Source organism: Dermacentor variabilis, chromosome 6 (assembly GCF_050947875.1).
Source record: "Dermacentor variabilis isolate Ectoservices chromosome 6, ASM5094787v1, whole genome shotgun sequence".
Taxonomy (NCBI): Eukaryota; Metazoa; Arthropoda; class Arachnida; order Ixodida; family Ixodidae; genus Dermacentor; species Dermacentor variabilis.
In genome coordinates this window covers 134,408,366-134,432,982 of record NC_134573.1, presented here as the reverse complement: position 1 = coordinate 134,432,982, position 24,617 = coordinate 134,408,366, and the positions used below count along the sequence as shown (strand labels likewise).

The 24,617-nt window shown below is 46.3% G+C and overlaps 2 protein-coding genes across 2 annotated transcripts in view; both read right to left on the bottom strand.

Moving 5' to 3' along the window:
- The window catches only part of LOC142586301 (uncharacterized), a 56,410-nt gene that overhangs the window by 10,706 nt on the left and 21,087 nt on the right, over nt 1–24,617 (bottom strand). Inside the window, exons 8-9 of the mRNA XM_075697544.1 lie at nt 22,374–22,681; nt 21,027–21,509 (exon numbers count right to left, since the gene is read on the bottom strand). Coding sequence (XP_075553659.1) covers nt 21,027–21,509; nt 22,374–22,681 — 791 coding nt within the window. The remainder of the gene's footprint in view (nt 1–21,026; nt 21,510–22,373; nt 22,682–24,617) is intronic.
- Nucleotides 1,971–14,127, bottom strand: LOC142585262 (uncharacterized). The gene is made up of 3 exons (XM_075695884.1): nt 14,000–14,127; nt 6,940–7,062; nt 1,971–3,268 (listed from the first exon to the last, which is right to left on the bottom strand). The coding sequence occupies exons 1-3, from the start codon at nt 14,003–14,005 to the stop codon at nt 2,363–2,365; spliced, it is 1,035 nt and encodes a 344-aa protein (XP_075551999.1). The 5' UTR covers nt 14,006–14,127; the 3' UTR covers nt 1,971–2,362.

Sequence of the window (24,617 nt, the reverse complement as noted above, 5' to 3'; positions counted from 1 at the left end):
ATCGGAGCATACAAACTGGGACATCATCCTCCCCTTTGTCACGTACGCATATAATACGGCTACACAAAGTACTACAGGATTTTCTCCATACTTTCTTCTCTACGGTCACGATCCTTCCCATACCGTCGATACGGTTTTGCCTTATACACCACACGCGTCAGAGTGTGCTCCCGTTTCAGCCGTCGCCCGATGCGCCGAGGAATGCCGTCAATTAGCCAGAAAGTTCACCTCCGCCGACCAACAACGACAAAAAGCCAATCGTGATGGCGACGCTACGAATACGAACTTCGCTCCCGGCACACTTGTCTTGTTGTCCGTGCCTGCTACCACGCCTGGACTTTCGACAAAACTTCTCTCGCAGTATGTTGGACCATACCGCATCGTCCAACGCACCTCTCCGGTCAACTATGTCATGCCGCCGCTTACACCGACATCCGACAAGCGCCGCCGCGGACGGGATATTGTTCATGTTCACCGCCTGAAACAATTCTATGACCCACTCGTCTCCACGTCGTAAGTCGCCAGGATGGCTCCGCTTTTGCACCGGGGGTAATTGTAATGAAGAAGAGCACAAGGACAAGGCCAGCCAGATCGTCTGTTCCATGCCTGCAGTGGAACCAGTGGGCCAGCCGGATCGCCAGTGTTTAGCACAAGCGTGAGCCTTTCGGGCAACCACCTGTTCCTGCTCTGCGTGACCTTCCTTCTCGATTACGAACGGACGCTACCAACTGAACTGTTCAAACACTGCATTACAATAATCAATCGGGGTCATTGCAAGCCGTTGCTAGACATTTTGGTCATTTCGGAGTGATTAGTAGTCATTACAAGTCATTAGTAGTCATTATAAGCCATTACGAGTCATTATCAACCTCTACCAATCTCTATTATAACGTTATCATTCGCTAACTGTCCCTATCAATCATTTTCCATTTTTTAATCTGTCTTCATATGGCATGACGGCGCTTCGGCGGACACTTTGGCGGTCATGTCTGCTGACACAAACTTCACCATGAGCCTAGAAAGGCTTTCTTTCGCCTTAAACTAAACATCCTACATCTAGCGCATGTTACGCGTAAACTGACGAACCGTTCATATATACCTTCGTGTCATATTGACTCATTATATATGAACGTGATGGGATAACGTTCGAACAGCTAGCCTTTATTAATTCATCATTATGTCACCCTCCAAAACATTTGACATGTGATTCTTCTAGAGATGGACGATGTCCACCATGATGCACTCGCCTTCGTCATGACTTGCTCTAGTATGTCTCCTGTACAAGAGTACACCACGTCCGAGAAGTGTCAACAGTGTCTTTTAATTTGTATCAGCATCAGTGTCCCGAAATGCAGAAGATGTAGGCACCACAATTAATATATAAATCAAGACAAAAGTTCGGCTTACTTCGCCTCTGTGCACGAAAGTGTTACCCTGAACGTGATGGGATAACGTTCGAACAGCTAGCCTTTATTAATTTATCATTCTGTCACCCTCCAAAATAATTAACATATGATTCTTCTAGAGTTGGACGATGTCCACCATGATGCACTCACCTTCGGCATGACGTGCTCTAGTATGTCTCTTGTACAAGAGTACATCACGTCCGAGGAGTGTCAACAGTGTCTTCTAATTTGTATCAGCATCACTGTCCCGAAATGCGGAAGACGTAAGCACCACAATTAATATATAAATCAAGACAAAAGTTCGGCTTACTTCGCCTCTGTGCACGAAAGTGTTACCCTGCATGCCCCCAATTTCTATTGTCTCCTCTCTAGGGGTGACATGATGACTAAAACCGTTCTTCACTCGATCACCTCGAAGCGGCACATTATTGTGTCTTCCGAAGTATATGCTACGATCAGGACGTTGTGACTGTGGTTGGATACTAAATTAAGCTTAATCATTTTGCCTTACTAAGGCTATCGATGAGTCCTACTCACGGAAGTGTCAGAAAGTTCTTGAAGATGAGGTTGCACAATTAAGCTGAAGCAGGAATCAACACCAGTGACAAGGATGTATCATAAATAGAGCGCATTTATTTTCAACACTCATAAAGCGTGGCGAGTGCCAGAGGAATGCGTGGTCTAGAGTAGATGAGCGCTAGAATTTGCTTTCAGGGTGCACAGAGACATACACAGAAATGCACACAAAAGGGCTGGTGAAAAGTCATAAACACCCTCCACGGAGCCGTCAAGGGCATCCGACCGCAGCCATCGTCAGCTGGACAACACTGGACATGAATAGCTTGACATGAGGAGCTGGGCATAAATACTGGACACAATGAAGGCAGGAGCTAGCGAACCATGGACAAACAAAAATGAGGCAGCAAATAGACGCTAATTCGAGTCGTACATCTCGCTCATCGGCGACGCCGCAGGTAAGTCGCTCCGAACTTGTTGGCCAGATGCTCGTAGTAGTCCAGAGGCTTGCCTGCGAAGCTCGTTACCGGAGCGGGCCCACCGTACGTGTATGCAGGCGCAGCCGCCGACAACTTGGCTCCGAACACAGCAGGAGCCGCCACGACGGTTGGCGCAGCGTACGTCGCCGCCGCACTGCGCAGCAGTCCGTAACCGGCCCCGTAACCGGCAGGGACGACCTTACGGACGATCACTCTCCGGACAGGCGGCGGTGGGATTGCTGAAGCGGCGTACGGCAGGGACGGCACGAAGCCGGTCGAGTACGACACGGCCGGCGCCGCGGCGGTCAGCACCGGAGCCGCGGCCACGGCACGGCGGTATCCGAACACGGGAACTGCCGGCAAGGCTGGGGCGGTATGAACAACCGGCGCCGCCACAGTGGCTCCTGTGTAGATGGAGGCTGGCACAAATCTCCTGATGGTCGTCACGGTCGCCGGAGCGGCTGCGGCCGTCACTACAGCGGGTCCGGGCGCTCCGACAAAGGCTGGAGCGGGTGCAGCGACCACGGCGGGAGCTGGAGCTGCGACCACGGCGGGAGCTGCCGCAGCCGTCACCACTGGAGCGGCGGGAACGACGGCCTTGACGATGGGTGTCGGAACGATGGGTTCCTGTGGGACGTTGATGGAGGCGGCGGCCGGCGTCGAGGGCGCGGTTCCCGGTTCGTTGGTGTTGACTATGACGCGGAAGCCGTTCGCGTCGGCCACGTACTTGACGATGCGTACGCGTCCGTCGGCGTCAGTGAGGCCGTACGAGCCGTACTTGTTGCCGTACACGTCTCCGGTTTCCTGGCGGAAGGAGCCGCCCGACGTGTGCTTCTCTTCGTAGCCAAATTCGTAGTTGCCGTGGACCTGCGTTATGAACCGCATAGTACCGAGGTTATATACGCAGTACATCCTATGTAAATGGAATCAAGGGAGCCTCTGAAAAGTGAAGCGCGCCCAATATTGCGAGACATATGTGTTTATCCTAGTGTGTTTGAATTTGACCGGGAAAGAGTAGGCCGCTAAAATAAGTGCCAGTATGACGCCCTATTAGAGTCACTGGTTGACCTACGGTACCATGAAGAGTATTGTAGTAATAGCGTAGAGTATTCAAAGAATCTCCTAGTAACCTTGCCGAATATGTGACAGTCTTCACTAAACACAAACCAGTCGTTCTAAAATGTCTCCTTCTAAATTTCATGGTTACTGTTTAGTTTATATAGGGTCGCTCTTATTTTTCTAGCTTTAAGCAAGTTAACAGACAGAAAGTTCCCCTCTAGGTATCCTTGAAAGTTCCGAATGGAAAACTTTACTATATAACATCACGTTACGCTTCCTATACTTGAGAGCCTGTTTCGTCGGTGGATCAGAGTTGTGGCTTTGGTTACGTAGCTGATATTAGACTTTAGAACGTGTGAACGCAGTGAAACAGAGAAAAATGGGTGTCCCCGTGACTACGTAATGAGATTCGGTGAACTACGATATCAAGCTTTCCTGCAGAAAGAGAAAGTGCGGGGCTTTTCAGACACGTGCTCTTCTCTACGACCCTCGTGGTAGCTTACCTCGCATTTCTGTAATTCATATCACCTTGTTTTTTTCTTGCAGTCGGAGACAAAAAGAAACACCGTAACACAGGGCGAGTGTTTGTGCCCATTTTGTGCAGCATACATAAACTGCATTGCGTGTGACAACTCGCGCGCACCACTCTGTGACGGAACAAGTGAAACAGGTAAATTTTCGTGGCAACCGTTATCTCATAAATTTTAAAGCATGAAAGCCCGCCATAAGGGAACCTGACCGGAATTCGAAAGTACGCATACCCGCACCTACCTGTTCCGGGCACTTCGTCTCACAACTGAAGTACGGAGCACGGAGCTCGCCGCAATTACAGGCGCTAAGTGGCCACCTCATTGTTCTGGTGCGAACAGATATACAGCCATGCATGAGAACTCGCATGCCGCATCCGGATTTAGGAGCTCTTACAGTGCCGCTTTGATTCAAGGACGCTTCCCGAGGAGGTCCGATGTTTTCCATAACGATCCATGCTCCATGCGGTGCGGACAATGAGAACCGTTGTTATCGTGAACCGTTAGGCGGCAATTTAGTTTTGTAGGGGGGCTTCATTGTTCCGTTTCACGTGCTGCAGGCTTCATGCAGAGTCCTGGCACTTGACTCCGTTGCATGCTCCACGCCTACTGCAAGAACATTTCCTTTTAATAACGCGAAAGCATTATATGCCCCAGTCGGCGTGACCGAAAGATGGTACCCAAAATGGCCGATGGCGCAAAGGGTAAAAACAGGTTACAAAATGCTCGGACTGACGTTAAATTTCTCAGGGGGGTTCCCGTAAACAAAGTGAATTAATGGCGTCGGAAATGCAATTTGGTAACTTTCGGTCTAGGTGGGAATCGGACCCGGGCCTCCGGGATGCGTGACGAGCACGCTTCCCCGAAACCAAGGCGACTCCAACGTTCTGGCTGGCTAAAGGTGTGCCTAGTGCATGCGGCACTGCACACGTCACGTCACAGACACGGCATGCGTCCCGTCACATGCGGCACTGCACACGACGTCACGTCACAGGTGGCGCCACTCCCGCGTTGATAGACTTGGCGCGTTTTGATTTGGTCTTATCAAGAGGAGAGACAAAGAGGAGGAAAGACAAGGAGTTTAGCCAGTGTAAGTACCGGCTGGCTACCCTGTGCTGGGGAAAGGGGTGAAGGGTATAAAAGGAGAAAGAAGAATAAGAGGAGAAATAAAAAGAGAAATCGGAAAATTCACGCAGTAACGCGATAGTACGCGATACAACACTCAAAGGCGATCGCACAATTCACATGTTGTTGTTTTTCGCGCGTTCATTGCCCGTGCAAACTCCCACCTGCGTTCTAACTGCACCTTGATAAGACCAAAAACTGGACAATCGACCCTTTACAGAGGAAAAAGCTCTAGGACACTGGTCCAGACGGGCTTCGGCACTCAAGGCCTTAAGGGCTTTGCTAAAGTTTTTTGGTCTTATCAAGGTGCAGTTAGAACGCAGGTGGGAGTTTGCACGGGCAATGAACGCGCGAAAAAACAACAACATTTCAACAAAGGGAATTCAATGCTTTCGCATTCCCACACGTAAGCAATCTCAAGTGTATCTGCCGAATTTATTGCGTCAGAGCCCTTCAAAGCGCAAGCGATAGACAGGGGAGCGCAAACCCCGAGTTTCGAGCGATTATCATTACATAATCAAACAAGCGGCTTGATACTGCTGCCTTATTGTATGATTATCTTGTACGAGTTTTGCGAGTTCCGCCTACGACAACACAGGCTGCTAAGTACGAGGTCGCGGGATCGAATCCCCGCCGCGGCGGCCGCATTTCGATGGAGGCGAAATGCGAAAACAGCAGTCTGGTTAGATTTAGGTGCACGTTAAAGAGCCCCAGGTGCTCTAAATTTGCGGAGTCCCCCACTACGGCGTGCCTCATAATCAGAAAGTGGTTTTAGCACGTAAAACCTCCTAATTTAATTTACGACAACCCGGTCATGTCTGAAAAATCTGCATAGATATTCGGAGTATCAAACCCGTAAGGCAGTTTCTTATTTCTTTAGGTGGTGAAACAATTTAAGTTTCAAAGGTTTCTTCAAAAACTCGGTTTTCTTAAATGCTGCGAACTGCCTCCCAATCCACGTTTTACTTTTTTATTTGTTCCAACAGACGTTATTGAGCCTTATTCTCCAGCACAATAAGAGTATATCATACTTCTATACAACAGCATCTCAAAAAGCGGCATGTACAGGCGGAAGAAATGGAGTGTATATAAAACTCGCCGACACGCCGAGCCTTACTTGTCCGCTTTTGATTTTTTTTTCCTATACATGCGTGCCTTTCCTGTTCAAGCTTAGACACAACATGAACAATGTCTACGGAAAACAGATTCACACCGACACACCACAGCGTTAGAAAAGCCCATTTATCGACTACGTTTAGCTGAAGCTGCTTAAGTTTCTCAATAATAAGGAACTAGTGCTTCTACGCTCGACCTTACACCGCTCGACTTTAGAGGTGCGTCAACATACTATTTCGACGTACACTACAGGGCCTCGGTTTATATACCCAGTATTAGTCCCTAAAGCTACTGATACACTCGTGTGCGCAGAGGAAAAAAAAACATTTCAGTTCAAAGGAATCCTTCCAACATTCAATAAAAGGCACTCAGCCGATATTGTTACCCCATCAAATTAAGCAAAGTTATGCCTTCTAGCGAGAACTTAGCTGACTTCATTTCATTATGCGAATTCAAAGGTGTGTCAGTGCATTTAAAGAGCATGGCCTGACTATTAACGCTATTTTTAGTCCTAGAATATGCGACATCATTTCTAGTTATCGAAGATAAATTGTCGTTTTTCCTTCAAATTTATGATACCAATGGCACTGTTTTAAACGCAGCACTTCTGTAGCATGAACGTGTGTCAGGATGAAATAAGATGCGCAGCGAAACAGCACGACGTCTTGTTACGCTGTGTTCGATAATACTTGCTGCGCCACACCGACTTACATCTTGAGACCGGTACTGTGACGACGTTCCAGTCTCAGGGACCAGGGCCGTGCCATAGGCGGGTGCCTCGACCACTCCGCAGTTGGCTTCCCTTAGGAACAGGAAGAGGCAGAGTAGCAGTACCTGCGTCAATCACATTGAATTGGGCATACATTCCGTTTATGAGCGTCAGGGTCTCGGGGAAGTTCCAAAGTGCTTCGGAATATGGCACTATGGGACAATGCTTCCAAAACACTGCGACGCCGTGACCAGTCGAAAATGCCAAAACGTCGGGGCCTCCAACACTCCCCCACCGTCTTGCACGATGGCTACAAGCTTTGCAGTACCAGTTCGTCATCGGTAATTCAAATAAGTAAGCTGGGAAATTTGTCTTGGTCCGTGTAGACCAGTACATTTCAACGATTCTTTAACGGTACCGCGCAAGCGTCGACTGGCCTAGAGTTATTGTATAAATGCTCACTCCCTAAAGGGAGCCTACGCAGTAACTCTAAATAGGTTTGCCTGCCGCTCAGCGTCTTCTGACGGCGAGAAGTGGCAAGACCAAGAGTGATCAGCGAGAGATCAAGATCATCTTGCCGATGTCGTCGCTTGGCATCATTAGAAGGAGCTGACTGGCGAGCCAGTCGTCACTGACGTGGTACTGTTAATGATTAGGTCAACTGTTCTGCACGACATCGAAGCGATTTACTTTATTGCTAAAATTAAGCTATGTACTTGCACGCACTCTCTACCTTGTTTTTCCGACTCTAAATTTAAATATACGTTCTGCTTGCATTCCGTCCGCAAGCATACGGTCACAGCGGTTCTGTTTAGCAAAACAATATTAATACAATCAGTGTACAAAACGTAAAACAAACGAAGATAGCACAAACAACCTGCCAATGTGGATGCCTGTTCCAGAAGAAACCGTCGTTCTTGTTGCAGAAAATATATCACAACATCCAATTTAAATAAAGCAAGAAATTGGGTCGCTTATCATACTTAATATTCTAATAATATCATCAGTGCTAAATTGAACACGCATACAAAGCACCGACATGAAAGGAAAAGTCTGAGTTGCCTTTCAGGCTCCTCAGAGCCTTGCCTTGCACTTGTTCTTTGCTGTGTGCGTGGCACCTTTGATTTTATTTGTGCCCCACTCCTCCGATAACGCTGTTATGCTTGCAATGTAAATAAATAAATAAATAAATAAATAAATGGCCTTGCTCTTCAAAGTAGAATGAAACAGTACCCCATTATGTTTTCTGGAACACGAAATCATAAGGTTTGGGTGTTCTGTATGTAGTAATCGTTCCCTGGAATTTCCAACTAGGTGCTTTCTTTCCTATTAGACAAGTCTTGTGAAGCACCAGCGTACACAACAATATGGGTAAGTGAAAGGATCTAAACAAAAAAAAATCTGCGACTAGAAGGCAACATTATAAGTAAGAAAACAGGATGCACAAGAGAGGTAGCACAGATCAAAAGCATGCAAGGTAAGCTAGCTTTACGGTATGCAGCATGGGTGCACGCACTGTTGCTTTTACCCAAACAGCCTAAACCTGACTGTGTGTCTAGGCTCCTTCCTTTCCTTATCTCTACTTTGTTACCACTTTACCTCCCCCTCCCCTCTCTCCCCAGTGTAGGGTAGCCAACCGGATCTTTTTCTCTGGTTAACCTCCCTGCCTTTCCCCTTTCCTCTCTCTCTCTCTCTCTCTCTGGAGAAATAAGAAATACTGGACCTTTTCTTGGGAGTCATCAAAAGAAAACGAACTCGGAAAAAATTACATCCAAATCTATTTGCTTCTTCGGCAGTTGACCGGGTACGTTTTCAACAGACAGCTTTCCTACACTCTGGATATTGAAATGATTTGCAGCAAATCAAGGGAAGCTGAAAATAAAAACTTGGTCTAATCGATTCGGTCGGCCAATCTTGTGGAATTACAATAACGTGGTTTTTGTCAATATCCTAGGCAGAGCGAAAGTAAGAAAGACAATAAATTTGATAGTGAGGACGCCATCGTTTTACATCTTAAACAGTGCAGTGTTGTGGGGCAATCATTTTTTTTTTTTTGTCGCCTGACTTGCCACGCTGTATAATGGGGAACTAAAACATATGTTAGTTTGAAGGCCTCCTTCATTCATCTACTTCAACATCGATTTAAGAGATGTATTGTCCATGAGCCATCTTTCATTGTCTTTAGGTTGATCATTGCTAAACTTCACGCTCCTAAGTACACTTATATGGGTAGGGGGAAGGGAGAGGGTGAAGGAGCACAGAAATCTCCACTTTAAGAAGCGGGAGGACGAGCGCACATTTCTATTAGGCCACCCTTGGGCCACAAACCCAAAAAACATATATATATACAGGGTCCATTATGAAAGTAATGCGCGTGATTTTATTATGACGCGACTATCCATGACATCGCCGTAAATATGGTCGGGAAATGTGGCGAGGGTTCTGCCCTGCCAACGCAGCCGGTCGCTAGTTTACTCCGAGGGACCGATAGTGACAGAGGATGTGCAAATGCGCAAGGACTGCACGAAGCTCGTGCCGAAAGTGTTGACGGAAGATCGTAAAGAACTTCGAGGTTTGCGCTGTCAAGAATTGTTGGATTTGATTCAAAATGAGACGGGCTTTCTTAACTCTGTCGTAACCGGAGACGAATCCTGGTTCTCCGAGTACGACCTAGAATCGAAAAGGCAGAGCAGCGAGTGTCACACAAAATCTTCCCCCGGCCCCAAGAAAGACGCGAATGAGCAAGTTTCGCATCAAAACGATGCTCATGGTCTTCTTTGACGCCCGAGGAATCGTCCATATTGAGCTTGTACCGCAGGGAAAAGCTCTCAACTCAGCCTTTTACCTGGAGGTGCTCAAGAGATTGAAACGCGAGGAGGCGCGCGTGAGGGCTGACATCAAATACACGGTCAAGCTCAACCATGACAATGCCCACAGCCACACGTTCTTCATCGTTACCAACTTCCTGGCCCGGAGTAAAACCCCAATGGTTTCCCATCCCCCTTATAGTCCCAACTTGGCTCCGTGTGACTTTTTTTTTTTTCCCCGAGTGAAAAGAGCGCTGAAAGGAAAGCATTGGGAGACCGTGGAAAACATACAAAAGCATGTTGCAGCGTTCCTGAGAGACATTCCCGTCGAGGGGTTTCAGGGTGCCTTCCAGGCGTGGCAGACACTTTGATGCAGGCGGAGAGTATGTTGAAGAATTTTAACTATTGCTCAGGTCCGGTCAATAAATCTATTTTTCCCAGGAAATGCGCATTACTTTCATAATGGACCCTGTATAGACATTGTACTACCTTCGGGAATAAGCCCGTATAGTAACGAAACAGGTTGTTGTTTTTCATCGGCGGAGTGCAATAAATCAGCCGTCATGCCATCGCGCCTGGCCATCCTTCACCCTGTCGTCGTAACTGCCCTCGTCATTTTGGTGTTGTCACATGCATGCTCGTGTCGAAAAAAGTTAATTCATCTGGTAACACTTTATAACCACAAATATCTAATAAACAGCTACCTGCAATATGCTACGCATAAAATAAATTGTCACAGGGTATGTGGTCGGTGGAATATTTTTTTATGCGCTAGCGTGCTAAGGGTACTTCACGTACGTTCCGGGGGCTAGCTAGCTTTTTACGTATGCATGTATCTAACCAGTTTCCCGCCTGCCTCGTTCACTGGGTAGTCCGTGGTCAAATGGGCAGTGCATCGGGCTGCTCTGCTAAGGGAACAGGAGTCGAAACCAACTGTCAGATCTGCTTGGGTGGCTGATTACGTGGCTGATTATATGAGCCGTTTTACAACAAACATGCCGACATGGGTTGATGTAGATGCAGGACTGGTTAGGTACCGCTGTTCAAAAAATCTCTTTGACGCCCACTTGGAGCATTGGGTATGCGCCAGTATGTGTGTGCCGCTCTTCAATGAACGTGTAGGCTAATATTCACAGTTAAAAACATTGCGACGCTATTTCTGCGGAGCTAACTGCGAATCCACTCGCCGTCCATTCCTCTTCCTTCTTTGGCTTATTTTCACACCAGCTCACGTGACTGACCAGAGCCGCACCAGAAGAAGAAAGACGTCCCACAAACGTATTCGACGCCAGCTTGAGGAGCTATGTGTGCGCCACTCTACAATGACGAAAACGATTCCTTAAGTTTATCCCATGCTGAGTGAAATCTAGTCCACGTCACAACGGTTCCTCAAGGACAGCAGCCCGACGCTTTACCAGCCTGAGCCACAAGTGCACTGGATGTGTGCCACTTTTCAGGGAACGTTCTTCACGCCAATGCTCTAGCGAGCTGCGCCATCGATTCACTGCATATGCACCGCTTTTCAATGGACCTCTCACTAACATGGGTCACAGAGCATGTGCGACTGGATGTGTGGAAAGCGAGGAAACAATACTCAGCGTTCTGAGGCACCGGCGCGCCATGCATATCGGAGGCCACGCGTACTTTGCGGTGGTGCCGCTAGATGGCCCCGAGTGTTCTTAAGAGAGCGCGAAGCAGGAGTCCCGCTGCACTTCACGCCTCATACATAACTCGTTTCGACGGTGGCAATACGTCTGTCGCTATGTTATCCAATGCTAAGCACATTACCTGCGACAATCATCGTGGGGCGCAGGTTCTGCCAAACTTTTCTTTATTTATTTATTTCTAGCACACGTCGTTCAAGCATCTGGTTTGTTTCCATGTTCTACGACGTGGCGTTCCCTAAGCCTTATTGTTTCGCATGAATGCATGTGACATTTGGTTACCAACTGCCATGAACAGCAGATTGTAATACTTATACTTTCATGATTCTCACTTCATGTAGTCAACTAGGTCATATACAGGTTTTAAAATGTCTTCAGTACTTTTATTTTCTCATGTAACCATCTTATTTCTTTCTAGGTTGATGTTACAGCTTTCACTGTGTCGCTGAATAATTTTGTTTTAGGCATGTTGTTTTAAAGCTTAGTCAAATGCATTCGCTAGAAGCAAGTAGTATGATTAAGCTTCGTTTTGTCTCTGCGTCCGCCATTAACTCCAACCTTGACGCGTTTTCTTTCCAAGCTCAACAAAACTTGGTGAGCTTCCAAAGGTTTCACTATATACCTGTTGTTCTTTCCTATTCCATAGCGCGAACATAAAATAACTAACGACACTCCATTTTAAAGGTAAGCATACTAGGCTGGTCACGTACGTGTGAGGTAGGAGGTTAAGCAACGTCGCTAATTGAAACTTATGTACCGGCACAGCTGCAGTCCAGAAAAAAAAATTGAGAAAGGAAAAGCGTAGCCCACGAGCTTTAACCGTCGTAATTGTATCACTTTTTGTACACTATAGGTTCTTTGCCAAATGTGAGGCGAACATTCCCGCATAGTTGAACTTCTCAATGTGGTCCAGGAATTTCCCGCATTTCGTCTTCCTCTTAATATTAACTAGAAAATTGAATACCCCTGTTTGCTTTTTATTCCAGACCACTGTCTGTTAATGTTGCGCCTATTATTTCTTGTTCCGTTGCTTCTCTGTGGAGACCTCAGCTTCTTCTTAAGCTTCCCTGTCAACTTTCAAGTTCCTGCAGCGCTGTTACTGCCAAAAGAATTCAATGATGCTAATCTTTTATTTTAAAGTGTAACAGCAAGCGGCTGGCTTTGATTCCGTAGTGCCCGCCATGTCCGTTTCTATGTTTCTTTTTTTATTTTTCTGTTTCTCTCATTTTTTTTCGTTGTCAAGGGCCCTGATATTATTTGGCGTAGTTAATTTACGTTTCACAACTTTTAGAGGCTGTCTGCCAGTCACAACTATATGTTGTCTTGCCAAAGCATTGAAGATTACCTTAGTCTTCTGCACATCAATATACAAACATACCTTTGGACATTGTCCTCACTTCTGAACGCGCTGAACAATTTGTTGCGAGTGATCTCTATAGTTGTCGAACAGGGCAATGTCGTTTGCAAAACGCAGGTCGATGGCACGTTTCCCCTTGATTTATACACTTTAAGGTTCCTAGTCTAACACCTTGGTTGCTTTTTCTAAGCATGCCCTGGACATCGTTGGAGAGATTGCGTCCCCTTACCTGACTCCCTTTCTAATTGGAATTTTACAGCTTCTCTTGCGAAGCATTAAGGCAGTTGGAGAATCTTAGTAGATATTTCCTAAGGTGTTTACGTATCTTTCCTCTTTTCTTCGAGTACACAATTCCTTCATGTCTGCTGGTATCGCTGTTGAATCACACTTCTTTTCATATTCTGTGAAAGTCATGCAGACAGAGATGTTGGTTTTATCACTCAGGTGTCTCAATTACCTGATTGATGACATCCCTTTCTAATTACCTGATTCCTGAATTACAGGAGCGTTGATATCCATTTCTAATGCTGGCTTGTTGTCTTGGTTGATTGAGATCAAGTTTCAGGCTGAGTTCTAAAATTTTGCCCAGGAACATGTGTGAGAACGATCAAGTGTACACATTTGAATAGTCAACCCGGAAATATTACGCTGACCATTCCACTTAGCCTTCATATTCGCGCCGATTTGCTTGTTTGGTCTAGGAAACACTGGTACGTACAGTACTTGTAAATAAAGCAGTCCTAATAGTACCTATTCAAGCAGAACAAAGCGGTGTTCGTTTGTTTTTCCGTATTTTAGCACAACATAAGAGCAGCCAATAGAAACGGTAGTCTGAACTGGACACTGGTGAGCTGATTTCACGCTTAAGTTGCAAGCTATAGCGTCACGCTTTTATATCGCGCTTATTGTCACGCCGTACGATATTAAAATACGTGGATGTAACTTTTCTAATTCGCAACTACACTTGTTAACTGTTACACTCAATGACGATCAATGCCTATGACCAGTTCCCCTCGCGAGCAAGTGCGACACCCGCAAGTGTTATGAGTTAGGGGTAACAACAATCAGACAGGCAACGCCCACGGAAGCGCGGAGCCGGGCACAGTGGGAGCTTGGAACGCGCACTCGCTGGTCGTGCTGATCGTGCCGCGGTTACCATTTTCTTTTTTCCCGATTCTTCGCCGCATCGATGTATCACGCACAGTCCGCAACACTGCCAGTACACTGTACTCACCTTCATGACGTTTACGGGTCGCCGTTCGACGTGCAAACTGAATATCCGGGTGGTGCGGTTATACTCCGAGTGGTGGTCGTCGGGTGCTCAGATTTTAAAGCTTTTTGTCGTTCCGCCACTGCTGGCGACCGCTGTCCCCCTTTTATATATATACAGGTTGCACCCTGGCAGGCCCCTCCCGATCTCGTTAAAATTCCGCGCAGGAACCGTCCGGCACAATGAGCGGCGTCATTCCTCTGTCCTCGACGGGGTCTTAGGCTCCTTCGCTTTTTCGCGTCCATTGCTTCTTAAGTGTCTCAGGGGTGTGCGTATGTGTGCATGTGCGCGTGCGTACGGTCGAGGTGTGCGCGTGTGCGTTCGTTTGTTTTGCGCACCACCAGAAGACGTGCCTGGAGTGCACCCCTTCACTCTTTCTCTCGCTCTTACTCCACCGCGAGATCTCGTCGCCCCCTTCCCCCAAGCAGCGCATATATTCACGATTTCTCGTGAGGGTAGGTGCAAACGCGGCTTCCCCACGTCTTGCCCACTGGTTAGCATCTATTGAAAATCACATGCCGCCAACCTCGCCTCATAATAGTGTCTATTCCTAGAAACTTGCATGGTGAGACCGTGCATGCCGTTTCGTCCGTACACCGCGCCACTCTCGCTTCTCACGCTTGCCTCATTTGCTCCTCTCAACAGGAGCCGTACCTGAGCGTTCCTGAGCGTGGACTCACTAATGCGCCCCCTCTCCCCCGCAACGCCCCTTGCTTCACTACTTTGAATGGCGCCAGTTGCCAGTCTTCGCATTGCATAGCGGAATAGATTTACGGGGAGCCCTCGCCAAGCGCTCTTCGCTCTGTGCTTATTGACTGCTGCTCGAACCGGACGCTTACTTTAAAGTGTATAATGCCTCGTCCGGTGAAGTAGTCTAATTGCCCCCCTTCTTGCGGTCGGCTCTTACCAGAACCCTGCAACCGCGCTTGCTTATTTCGAAACGCCTCCCGACTCTTTTTGCCTAATCAGAGGTACACATCGTTCATTGTGCGATGCGGGTGAGGATCGACGGCGGGCGTTTATGAGTCACCGGCTTTTCGTACCAAGAACACTTTGTAAAGAGAGGGGTTCAGAAGCTACAGACGACCGGCCAGCGCTGGTGTTGCCAGTTAGTGTTCGCGTTAAGTAGACTACAAGGTTACAAAATGCCTTCCCTCCGTCCATTGCCACGAAAGAATCCCGTCGGGGAAACCTAGGAGACTTATTATACTACACTCAAGCAGAAGTAACCATTGTCCTTGTCAGCGGCAGCTAACGACGCGGGCTTTTCCTTCGCGAGTTCGTCTATTTGCATTTGTTGTCGAGACTCCACGGCGATCACTGTAACGTTGATTCCATTCCGCGTTTTATCTCGGCCTCATCGATTCATTTCCTCCTCGTGTTTCTTGCCGCACCCAAAATCGAATGCTATCGGCGATCATCTCAACGGCCGGAATCGATGAATACTGGTGCGATTACAACCGTTATGCCAGCCTTCGGTGACCGCAGTAAACGCTCCGCTGGCTCGGCAAGAAAGACAATGAGCGCTGGGAAGGCGAGAAACCTTGCAAACTCGAGACGCTTTGGCTGCACCGGTTGCGCCGTTGTTTCGGTTGGCGCTGCGGTATACAGATGCACATAAAGAAGTGGCGGCAGCGAACTGTCCCCAGCTCGAAACCGTGGGAAAGAAACGACATGGGTGTGGTTCTTAGCGAAGAATTAGTCACGAAACTTGGGCGCCGAGGTAATTTACGAGCACGCGACAGTAAAAGCATCCTGGCTGCCGAAATCGCGAGGTAAAGAGGTTAAGGTGATCGTCACAGGAGTCGATATACTTAATGTGCTGCTTTCCATGCGCTTAATGAAGCTAGGTAATGATATATAGATGAATCAAGCATGCTTGCAGTTATGGTGGTTTAATGTGGCGCCCGTAATTAGAATTATTGCTTCCTCTGTAGCACGAAGCTTGCGTATGTTCCATATTGTCACAGTTTTTTGTTACTTTGATGTTCTGTAACTTTTGTCCTCGGCTATTATAAGCTGCTCTTATTGACACTTCCTTTCTTCCCTCTACTTGTGCTCCCTTTCTGGAGTTTGAAGAATGACGCACATACACACACGCGCGTACATTTTCACCAGAGCATACATCAAGATGTGTCCACAGAAAGTTTAAAAATTTGTGCTGCTCCTGCGACGTGCATTGACTTAGGTGGTGCTCGGTGACAGTCGGCATCCCCCTGAAGTTCTCCATGAAATGTCGTGAGCTACGCATGAATGAACAGTTTCTAAATAGACATATATTTCGGCAGGTTTCCGGTAAGTGAAACAGAGAGAGAGAGAGAGAGAGAGAGAGAGAGAGAGAGAGAGAGAGAGAGAGAGATGTTAACCAGTCAATAATCTGGTTGGCTACCCTACGCTGGGGGATTGGAGAAGGGGAGGAGAGAGAGGGGAGAGAGAAGGTGTAGATACGTGTTCGGATAGCACTTGAGTTAAAGCCGCTCGCTCAAACCAGAAGTTCTGAGAAAACACTTTCTGCAACGGTCTGTGGCTAATTACTAGCTCTGTAGCATTCGAACGTAACTGTGAAAAAAAAAAGTGGTTTATTAATATTTATTTTCCCAGAAACGACCGATGCGATATAGTAGCCCACATAAGCACAGGGGCAGGATGATTATGTTTTGCTATTCACTTGTTCTATCCTATAGGAGTTGAAAAAGCTGCCCTGCTGAACGCGAGGTCATGAGTTCGATTCCCGAGCATGGCGGCCGCAGTCCGATGGCTGCGGAATGCAAAAAGAGTTCACCTACCGTGTTTCGGGCGCACGTTAAAGAACCAAATGCAGTAAAAATTAATCCGGACTCTCTCCACTGCGGCGCGCCCCATAATCAGATCGTCGTTTCGGCGCGTCAAACCCCAATTTTAATACACACTAACATACGCATGTATACCATCTGCAGCCCTTCGAATGCGGGCAACGGAATGCGTAGCTTTTGCAAAGCCGAGCCAAGAACGACGGCCGCGGAGATGTACACGACCAACGGTGATGCGCCACAGGTGGCGTACGTGACACATCCGAGTTGGTCGCACATCATCGTTCCTTTTGCGTTATGCTGGGATTCGCAAAAAAAAAAAAAAACACGGACACCGCTGTTTGCACTTGAATCACTGTACGCATAGTACATACATTCCAACGGCTGCGATCATAAACATGTGTGCGCGCGAACTCTGCCTCAAAAAAACGAATCAACGCTACGGTGGCGAGATCACGCAGCTGCTTGTGCGATTCGGAATATCTGCAAAGGACACGAGTGTTGTCGTTTCGGCGATCATGCAAGTATAGCGGATGCTTATCGCATCGGCCGTGACGCCTTAAGAAATCTCGACTTTAAACGTAGCCCCCCTAGAGGCACCAGTCCCTCCTCCATTGCCGCTATACAGCAAGCCAGTGGGAAAGTTTTATGCGCGGTTTCTCTTCTCGCTCCAGTTGCGGTCGCCATTTGTATGCGATGGGCGAGGACTGCTGGCACTAAATACTGGGTTTTATCGCCGGCGGCCCGTCGACTTTGAGACAGCCGATACGCGACTGCGGCGCGCGTGTGAAGTCTGTGAGTGCGCATGTATAATAGTATGTGTGCGATTTGAAGTATATCACTTTCAATTTATTTGGAACAGGAGAACACTTGGCGGACGCTTTCGAAAATTTTTCTCACGTTTCGCGAGTCCCTGCAGTGAGGTGAGCAGGGAATCGAAGTTGAAACCATCGGTGTTCGATATGAAGATTCCTGTAGATATGTTATTTCGGACCTCACTTTAATATGGCTGGTATGTAGTTTTCGTGATGAAGGATCGGCCTCGTGGCACTTTCCCAATTTCGTCGCAAGTACGAGAAATATGAGGAGCGCTGAACTCAGAACTGTTGTTTTGCATAATTCTTTTCTGGAAGATGGAAAATTGTTTATTAAGCGAAAACAAAATAAAAAAGGAAGGCAGCATGTATGGGCTTTTCGGTGGATTACTTAGATTAGATTTGTTGTCTTGCTTGGCAGGCATCGTAGCAAACGGTCAAAGATGACCTTTCAGTGAACGTGAGCTCGTATTTATTTATTTATTTATTTATTTATTTATTTATTTATTTATTTATTTATTTATTTATTTATTTATCTTTAATACCTCAAAGTTCAAAACATGGTGCATTAAATGAAGGGTGACCATACGAACAGCATTTGGAAATGTTGATTAGTTGATGATAAATAAGTGGTACGAAGGGATTTGAAATAGTTGACGTCAGTAGTAGCGGATATGGCGGCGAAAATATAATTCATTTCACGTGCTTTATGGACGGAGGAGGATCGCTGAAATGTAACTGTGAGAACACGTGGTGAGTAAACGGAATTGGTATAGCTGGTCCCTGCTGGATCGCCAGAACCAGCCATGCGAATTCCGTTTACCTAACAGTTTAACGTAAGAACAGCCTTCCGTATTTAGCATTCATGTTTAATGTTGTTATTTGCACTACTGACCTGTTTGCTATGTTCTTCACTAGGCCGGCCACTAGCCAATGGGAACTAATGTTCCAAAACTTTCGTGCCTATTCCTCATGATGTATCAATAACTTTTGATCGATGAATTGATTGATTGATTGATTGATTGATTGATTGATTGATTGATTGATTGATTGATTGATTGATTGATTGATTGATTGATTGATTGATTGATTGATTGATTGATTGATTGATTGATTGATTGATTGATTGGAGTTGTGCTCTTGCAGGTTGATTGAAGGCAAGCTACCCAAAAAGGTAGCTAATCCCTGCTTTGTGTCCTCGTACGTTAGAAGAAATTTGGCATTGTGATCCCTTTTTAATTGGCGAAAGATTTTAAAGAAATGCTGTGTATTTTCCGCAGTGACGGTGCCAGAGCAGTTTGCCTAACCAACACTGGCACATGAGCCATACGCAATAACCGTGCAGCAAATAAGCCTACCGCTGACGGCTGCCGTTCTGTGCTGAAGTAGCACGACAAGCCCTAAAGACAAATGGGCATCTCTGGAACAAAAACTGCTCAATAAGCACGAATATCTTTTGTCTATCATCGCAACATGACATGGCGCTTTTCGCGGCTTCCTAAAAAGAAGAGTACCATTATCTCACCTCATGTTCTAAACTTTTCATTCAAAACATGCTCAGGCATTATATGTATGCAAAGTTTTTACGCGAACAAATGCGTGAGAAAGTGAGGCTGCTTTGCCTGCTCTTCTTTCTCCATATGCAGGAAGTTGCATGCCACCAATATCGAAAATACTACATTTGTGTGCGTACGGGCGTATGTATGTATGTATGTATGTATGTATGTATGTATGTATGTATGTATGTATGTATGTATGTATGTATGTATGTATGTATGTATGTATGTATGTATGTATGTATGTATGTATGTATGTATGTATGTATGTATGTATGTATGTATGTATGTATGTATGTATGTATGTATGTATGTATGTATGTATGTATGTACGCACGCACGCACGCACGCACGCACGCACGCAGAAATTGCAGCAGACATTGCAAGCAGTAAAGTTAAGGTTGCAATGCTTGCATACGGAAACTCCTCGATACCAAGTACAGTCGTACTGCCGTAGATGGTTAGTAGCCACGTCAGATTTTTAACATACTCGTAATTTTAAGCTGATATACGGACACATGTGAGGATGCAGTCTCTGGAAGATTATGCTGGTGCTGCGTGCGGATGCTTTTAACGCCCCCACAATAGACAAAAAATATAGGTGAGTCATTCATGTTGGGTAATTCATTTATTGTCCCTCTATTCTTTCTCTTTTTGTTTCTTGCGATCTGAAAATGGCAGGCCAGGCAGTAGACTAATCGCCAATATCCAAAACACGCAGCACATTTCCTGCATCTAAAATAAAACACACATAACACACAAATCAGAGCAGGTGCCCATACGTCAATGCACGAGGTAGCGCAAATACTTACTGGACTTTTGCAGACAAGTTTCACTGGATGATACTACACGATACGCTAAGTGTCCCCTTCAAAAAGCATTTTAGCGTTATGAAGTAAGGAATCAAGTGCGCGTGTCTATACATTACAAAGAGCACAAATAAGCATTGACCCACAGAAAAGTCTTTAGAAGTATGGTATACAATGTTCATTAAATTGGAAAAGTGGCAAAGGAATATAATTTGCTCAGTCTAGTAACACACTTGCCTCATTCTCAGATGGGACTGAAAGACCGAGTCACGAATGCTCGCTTTCGTTGAATGCACTGATGTGGTGTCCGAACGTAGCATGAAGCAGCCACGATCGAGGTTGTCACTAAAGTCTAGAGTACTGGATCTGATGGCAAATCACCAAGTCTTAATAAATGTTACCCTCGACGATTTGCAAGAAGCAGCGACATTGATTGTCAAATTTTTTACAACGCCCAATTTGTCAACATCACACTCACATCACAGCTATCAGCAACCGAGTTTCTCCCTGTTACCGTGACCCGCATCTGCTAATGACGACATACTTTGGTGAAAACACGCACATCACAACCGCCTTCTGCGCACTTGTGTCCTACCCGCTAACGTTTCATATTTATGCTACAATCTGATCGCTGAAGGCAAAGCTCATAAAAGAAACTTGATTCGGATCTTGCAGTTGACGAATTGTAGTACTATCAGACAACAGAGAATACTCACGATCGAAGGATTCAAAGCCGCAAGATCCAAACGCGAAGACACACTCATGCGCTCGAACTGACTCCCCACTCCCAACTCCTCTCCTCTCTCGTAACGTTTCCTCACTCGTCCTACTTGACTTTCAATTGTCTTTCTAGCTAGGTATCATAACTTTGCGAAACGTCAATACATGCCGAAAGCCTTGCCTCGGCATGCTTGTTGACACCACACATCTGGACAAAATTTATGTCAGCATATATCACAACATTGAGCAAATAACACCCGCTGGTGAATATGTATAGTCCTCTTTTTTTTTCACTGTTAATATTGGTGAATTTCGGTGACGCTCTGATGTGGACCGAGGACTTCGGTTTTGTAAGAAAAGCCACCCGGTCCATGATTTTGGCTCAACTCAGGCCAAACATTTCCTGGACTCCAGGGTCCCGCTGAACTCCCGCCGGCCCCTGAAGGTGCGTGCGCAGTACCCGCGTGGGCGTGTCCTCCAGGGATCGCGTGATGCGTAGTATGTGGTGTGTTTGGGACTGATGAAGTTGCTGGTATCACGGCCACGCCTCCGGGTGAACTAAGGGAAACGTGGGCAGGATACTGGGATGTGTCGACGCCCGGCTCATTGTTCTGGACCCTGGCTCGAAACCCAGCGTTGTCGGCGACGTAGTTCACTGTGCGAACAGCGCCACCCTGGCCGTTGAAGCCGTAGATACCAGTCTTTGACCCTGAAGCGTCACCTGCTTCACGGTGAAAGGCACCTCCGGGCCCACCACTGTAGCCGAAACTGTAGCCGCCAGCGGGCTAAATGGAGAAAGATAAAGAAACAAAGGGTAGTTTATTTTCCTCGTGATGCGCGTCATTCGTTCTGCAAATAAAAATGGTTGGTATATATATCATACTGATTGAGTATTACGTAATTAGTGCTGATGATGTGGGTTAATAGATGTCAATGTATGCGTAGTTTAGAAAGTTTAGAATCAATCACAGATTTCTTATGAGGGATTCAGACTTCTTTTAAGAGTTTTGCAAATGCATTTTTTCTCGGTAAGGTATCCTGTGGTAACAATAAAACCGGAATGCTTAATCATCATTGCTCGTCAAGACATTATGGCTGAACTGTGCTCAGTAACTGCTTTCTGATCATCAGTTGCTCCCTCAGTGGCGAGTTCTGTCCCCATATAATTTCTTAAACCACTTTTAGGACACAAATGAAGGAACTACATCTTTTATTACTAGGCGCGGCTCTCAATTTAGATGAAGAAAGCATGATCGTCAACAAGATGCGCTGCTATATTGACCTGTTATATGGCACGAACAGCGTTTCCTTTCCAGCAGTACTGGCTCATGCGTCTACTGCAGCAGCAGATGCGGTCAGCTGCACCAGGAGATTAGTATAACCGACCAGCTGGAAAAACATTGGAAAGCGACTGCTGTTTCGAGAGCAATGTGGAGAAGGAATCAAGTTTCTGCATTCCTATTTCTACAAAGTATCTGTCACTGAAGAATATAAATCCTGAGGGAGCCACCTTTTTCAGAAGTTCTCGGACCACTCAGCGAGTGACCGCTGCTTCTGTTTCTCTTTATGCGATGGGGCTGCTATAGCTCTGCTTCAGTGAGCATACATTCCATTACTTTAATACATACGTACATTTGATTGTGACTTACACCGAGCGATGGAGAGGTGAAGACTACATCGCCCGTGGGCACTGGCACGTTCAGACCTGGTGCCCCTGGACCCCTTGGAGAACCGCGAATCCCGGAAAATCCGGCAGTCCCAGGAACCCAGGACACCGCTGGCAGTCTGGACCCGGCAGCGCCCACTGAACCAACAGGGACGACAGCCTGTTCCTGAACACCAGGGAAACCGGCAGGCCTAGGAACCAATGACACTCCTGGGAGTCCTATTATCGCGGGACCCACAGGAGCAGCAGGAATGACTGCCTGTCCTTGAACTCCAGGAAGGCCACCAGCACCTGCAGTGGTGGAAGAGGCACAAGAGGAGGCGAAGCGGATTTCGGTTTTGTAGAAGTTGAAAAACACTGCGCATTTTCCTTTTTTTGTATAACCGCGAGCGACGCGACGATGTCGGAGAATTCACTGATGCAGCGAGCATGAGAGGAAGCTCATTAACTCAAGGAAGAATTAACTCAAAGAAATGTTGTCTCATTAATTAAAGAAATGTAGTCCTTTTCTCTACATGAGCGAGAAATATTTTCCTCCGAGTAACCTTTCTTTTTCCTTTGTGCGCCACCGTGTGCCTAATTTCTTTCTGCACAAAAATCTAACCGATGGTCCATGACTATACCACGTTGCCCCAATGAATCGAATACGGTGATCACTTTTACCTAAGTGACTACACAGATAATCTTATTTCGGGAGGGAATAGAGTAGAGCAAAGCAAGCTTTTTTTCTGTACTGGGCAAGTGTTATATAATATGAAAATGATGGAATGAAAATCATAAATGAATTGGTGAATTACACGTACGGATAACAATAAACACGACTGCAGTAAGTGCTTCCGTTGTTCAACACAGATGTAATTGGTGTGGTTACCGCCTTAGCGTTCTGCACGTGTGATCTCACATGGCCACGCAAGCATCGTGATCTCATTTTTCGTTTTCTTCTCTCTTTTTTTGCTTGCTTTCCTATTTGAGTTAAGTATCCGACTTACGCTGACCTGCCTCTGTGGCGGGATTACGATGCATTCAGATTTCATATTTATCACAGAATGCGGCACATTTTTGCAGGTACAGAACTACAGAACTTACCTACCCCGAATCATCTCCAGAAATCTTTGGAGCAAATTTCGTGTCACTTCGAGCGTCACGGCCAAAAAGAATGCGATTGCATTTAGAGCTCTCCTGAATTCAGCAGCATGAAACTGCATACGATTCGGGTGGGTTCCTTCTGTTTCCATCATTTGCTTTCTAAGCATAGAGGGAAGACATCGATGTGTGGAAAGTGGAAAGAAAGGCCTTCGTGTAGTGTTGCAATACATTTAGAGCAAGACAATTTCGTTGGTGTGCCAGTTTTTCTGAATATGGGTACCAAAAGATGACATGCCAAGTGCCTCGAGCAGCCACTCGAGCGGCAATTTTGCGTGTATTCGTGGGCTTCTTTCACACTCGGAACAACACTTTTGTGTAGCACGTACTGAGCAGCAGAAAGCTGTATCGGGAGTTTTTCATGTTGCTCTACAATTTTCTCGTTGACACTTTTCATCTAATTACAATATTTGAGACGTTCTTTATTTAATTTAGACTACTTATGTAATTAGGCTAAATGCAAAAAAATAATCGGAGCATCTTCAAGCGACGGCAAACGACATAAGCTTGCTTCTGTCCAGCTACGTGGCATTTGCATATATTTAAATTTTGGTGCATGATAGTTGGGACATCCTGCATATTTTTGTGCTTGCAATGAAAATTCACTTGGGAGTGAGAACGTGTGGTATCATCTTCTTCGTTTCTCGTCGTTTTTGCGATCTCTTTCTTTTTTTTCGATATTAGAATACCAGCTCACCCAGCTATCCCTCCTATTACAATGACGTGCTGTGAACGAGTCAATACGAAAACACGGTGTATTTTTTGCGTGTTCTGCGGGAAAGTTGGAAAAACGACAGGAGCACGATAAGGGCACTGTTTCAGAGCAAGAAACCTTGACTAAAGTATCATTGCAAAATTGTTGCTTTAAGAGATTAGCAGTAGGAGTAAGAGACAAGGGTAAATATGGAGCCTATGGATTCCCTTGCTCACCCACTGTATAGAGGGAAAGGAATTGCGTCATCAATTATTACAGACAAAATAAGACTATCCGAAACGTCAGAGACATCCGCAGTAAAATGACAACTTAACTGAAGAAGCACCGCTCCAGATCTGGCGTCGCGCTGCCTTAACTCAGAAGTCGAGG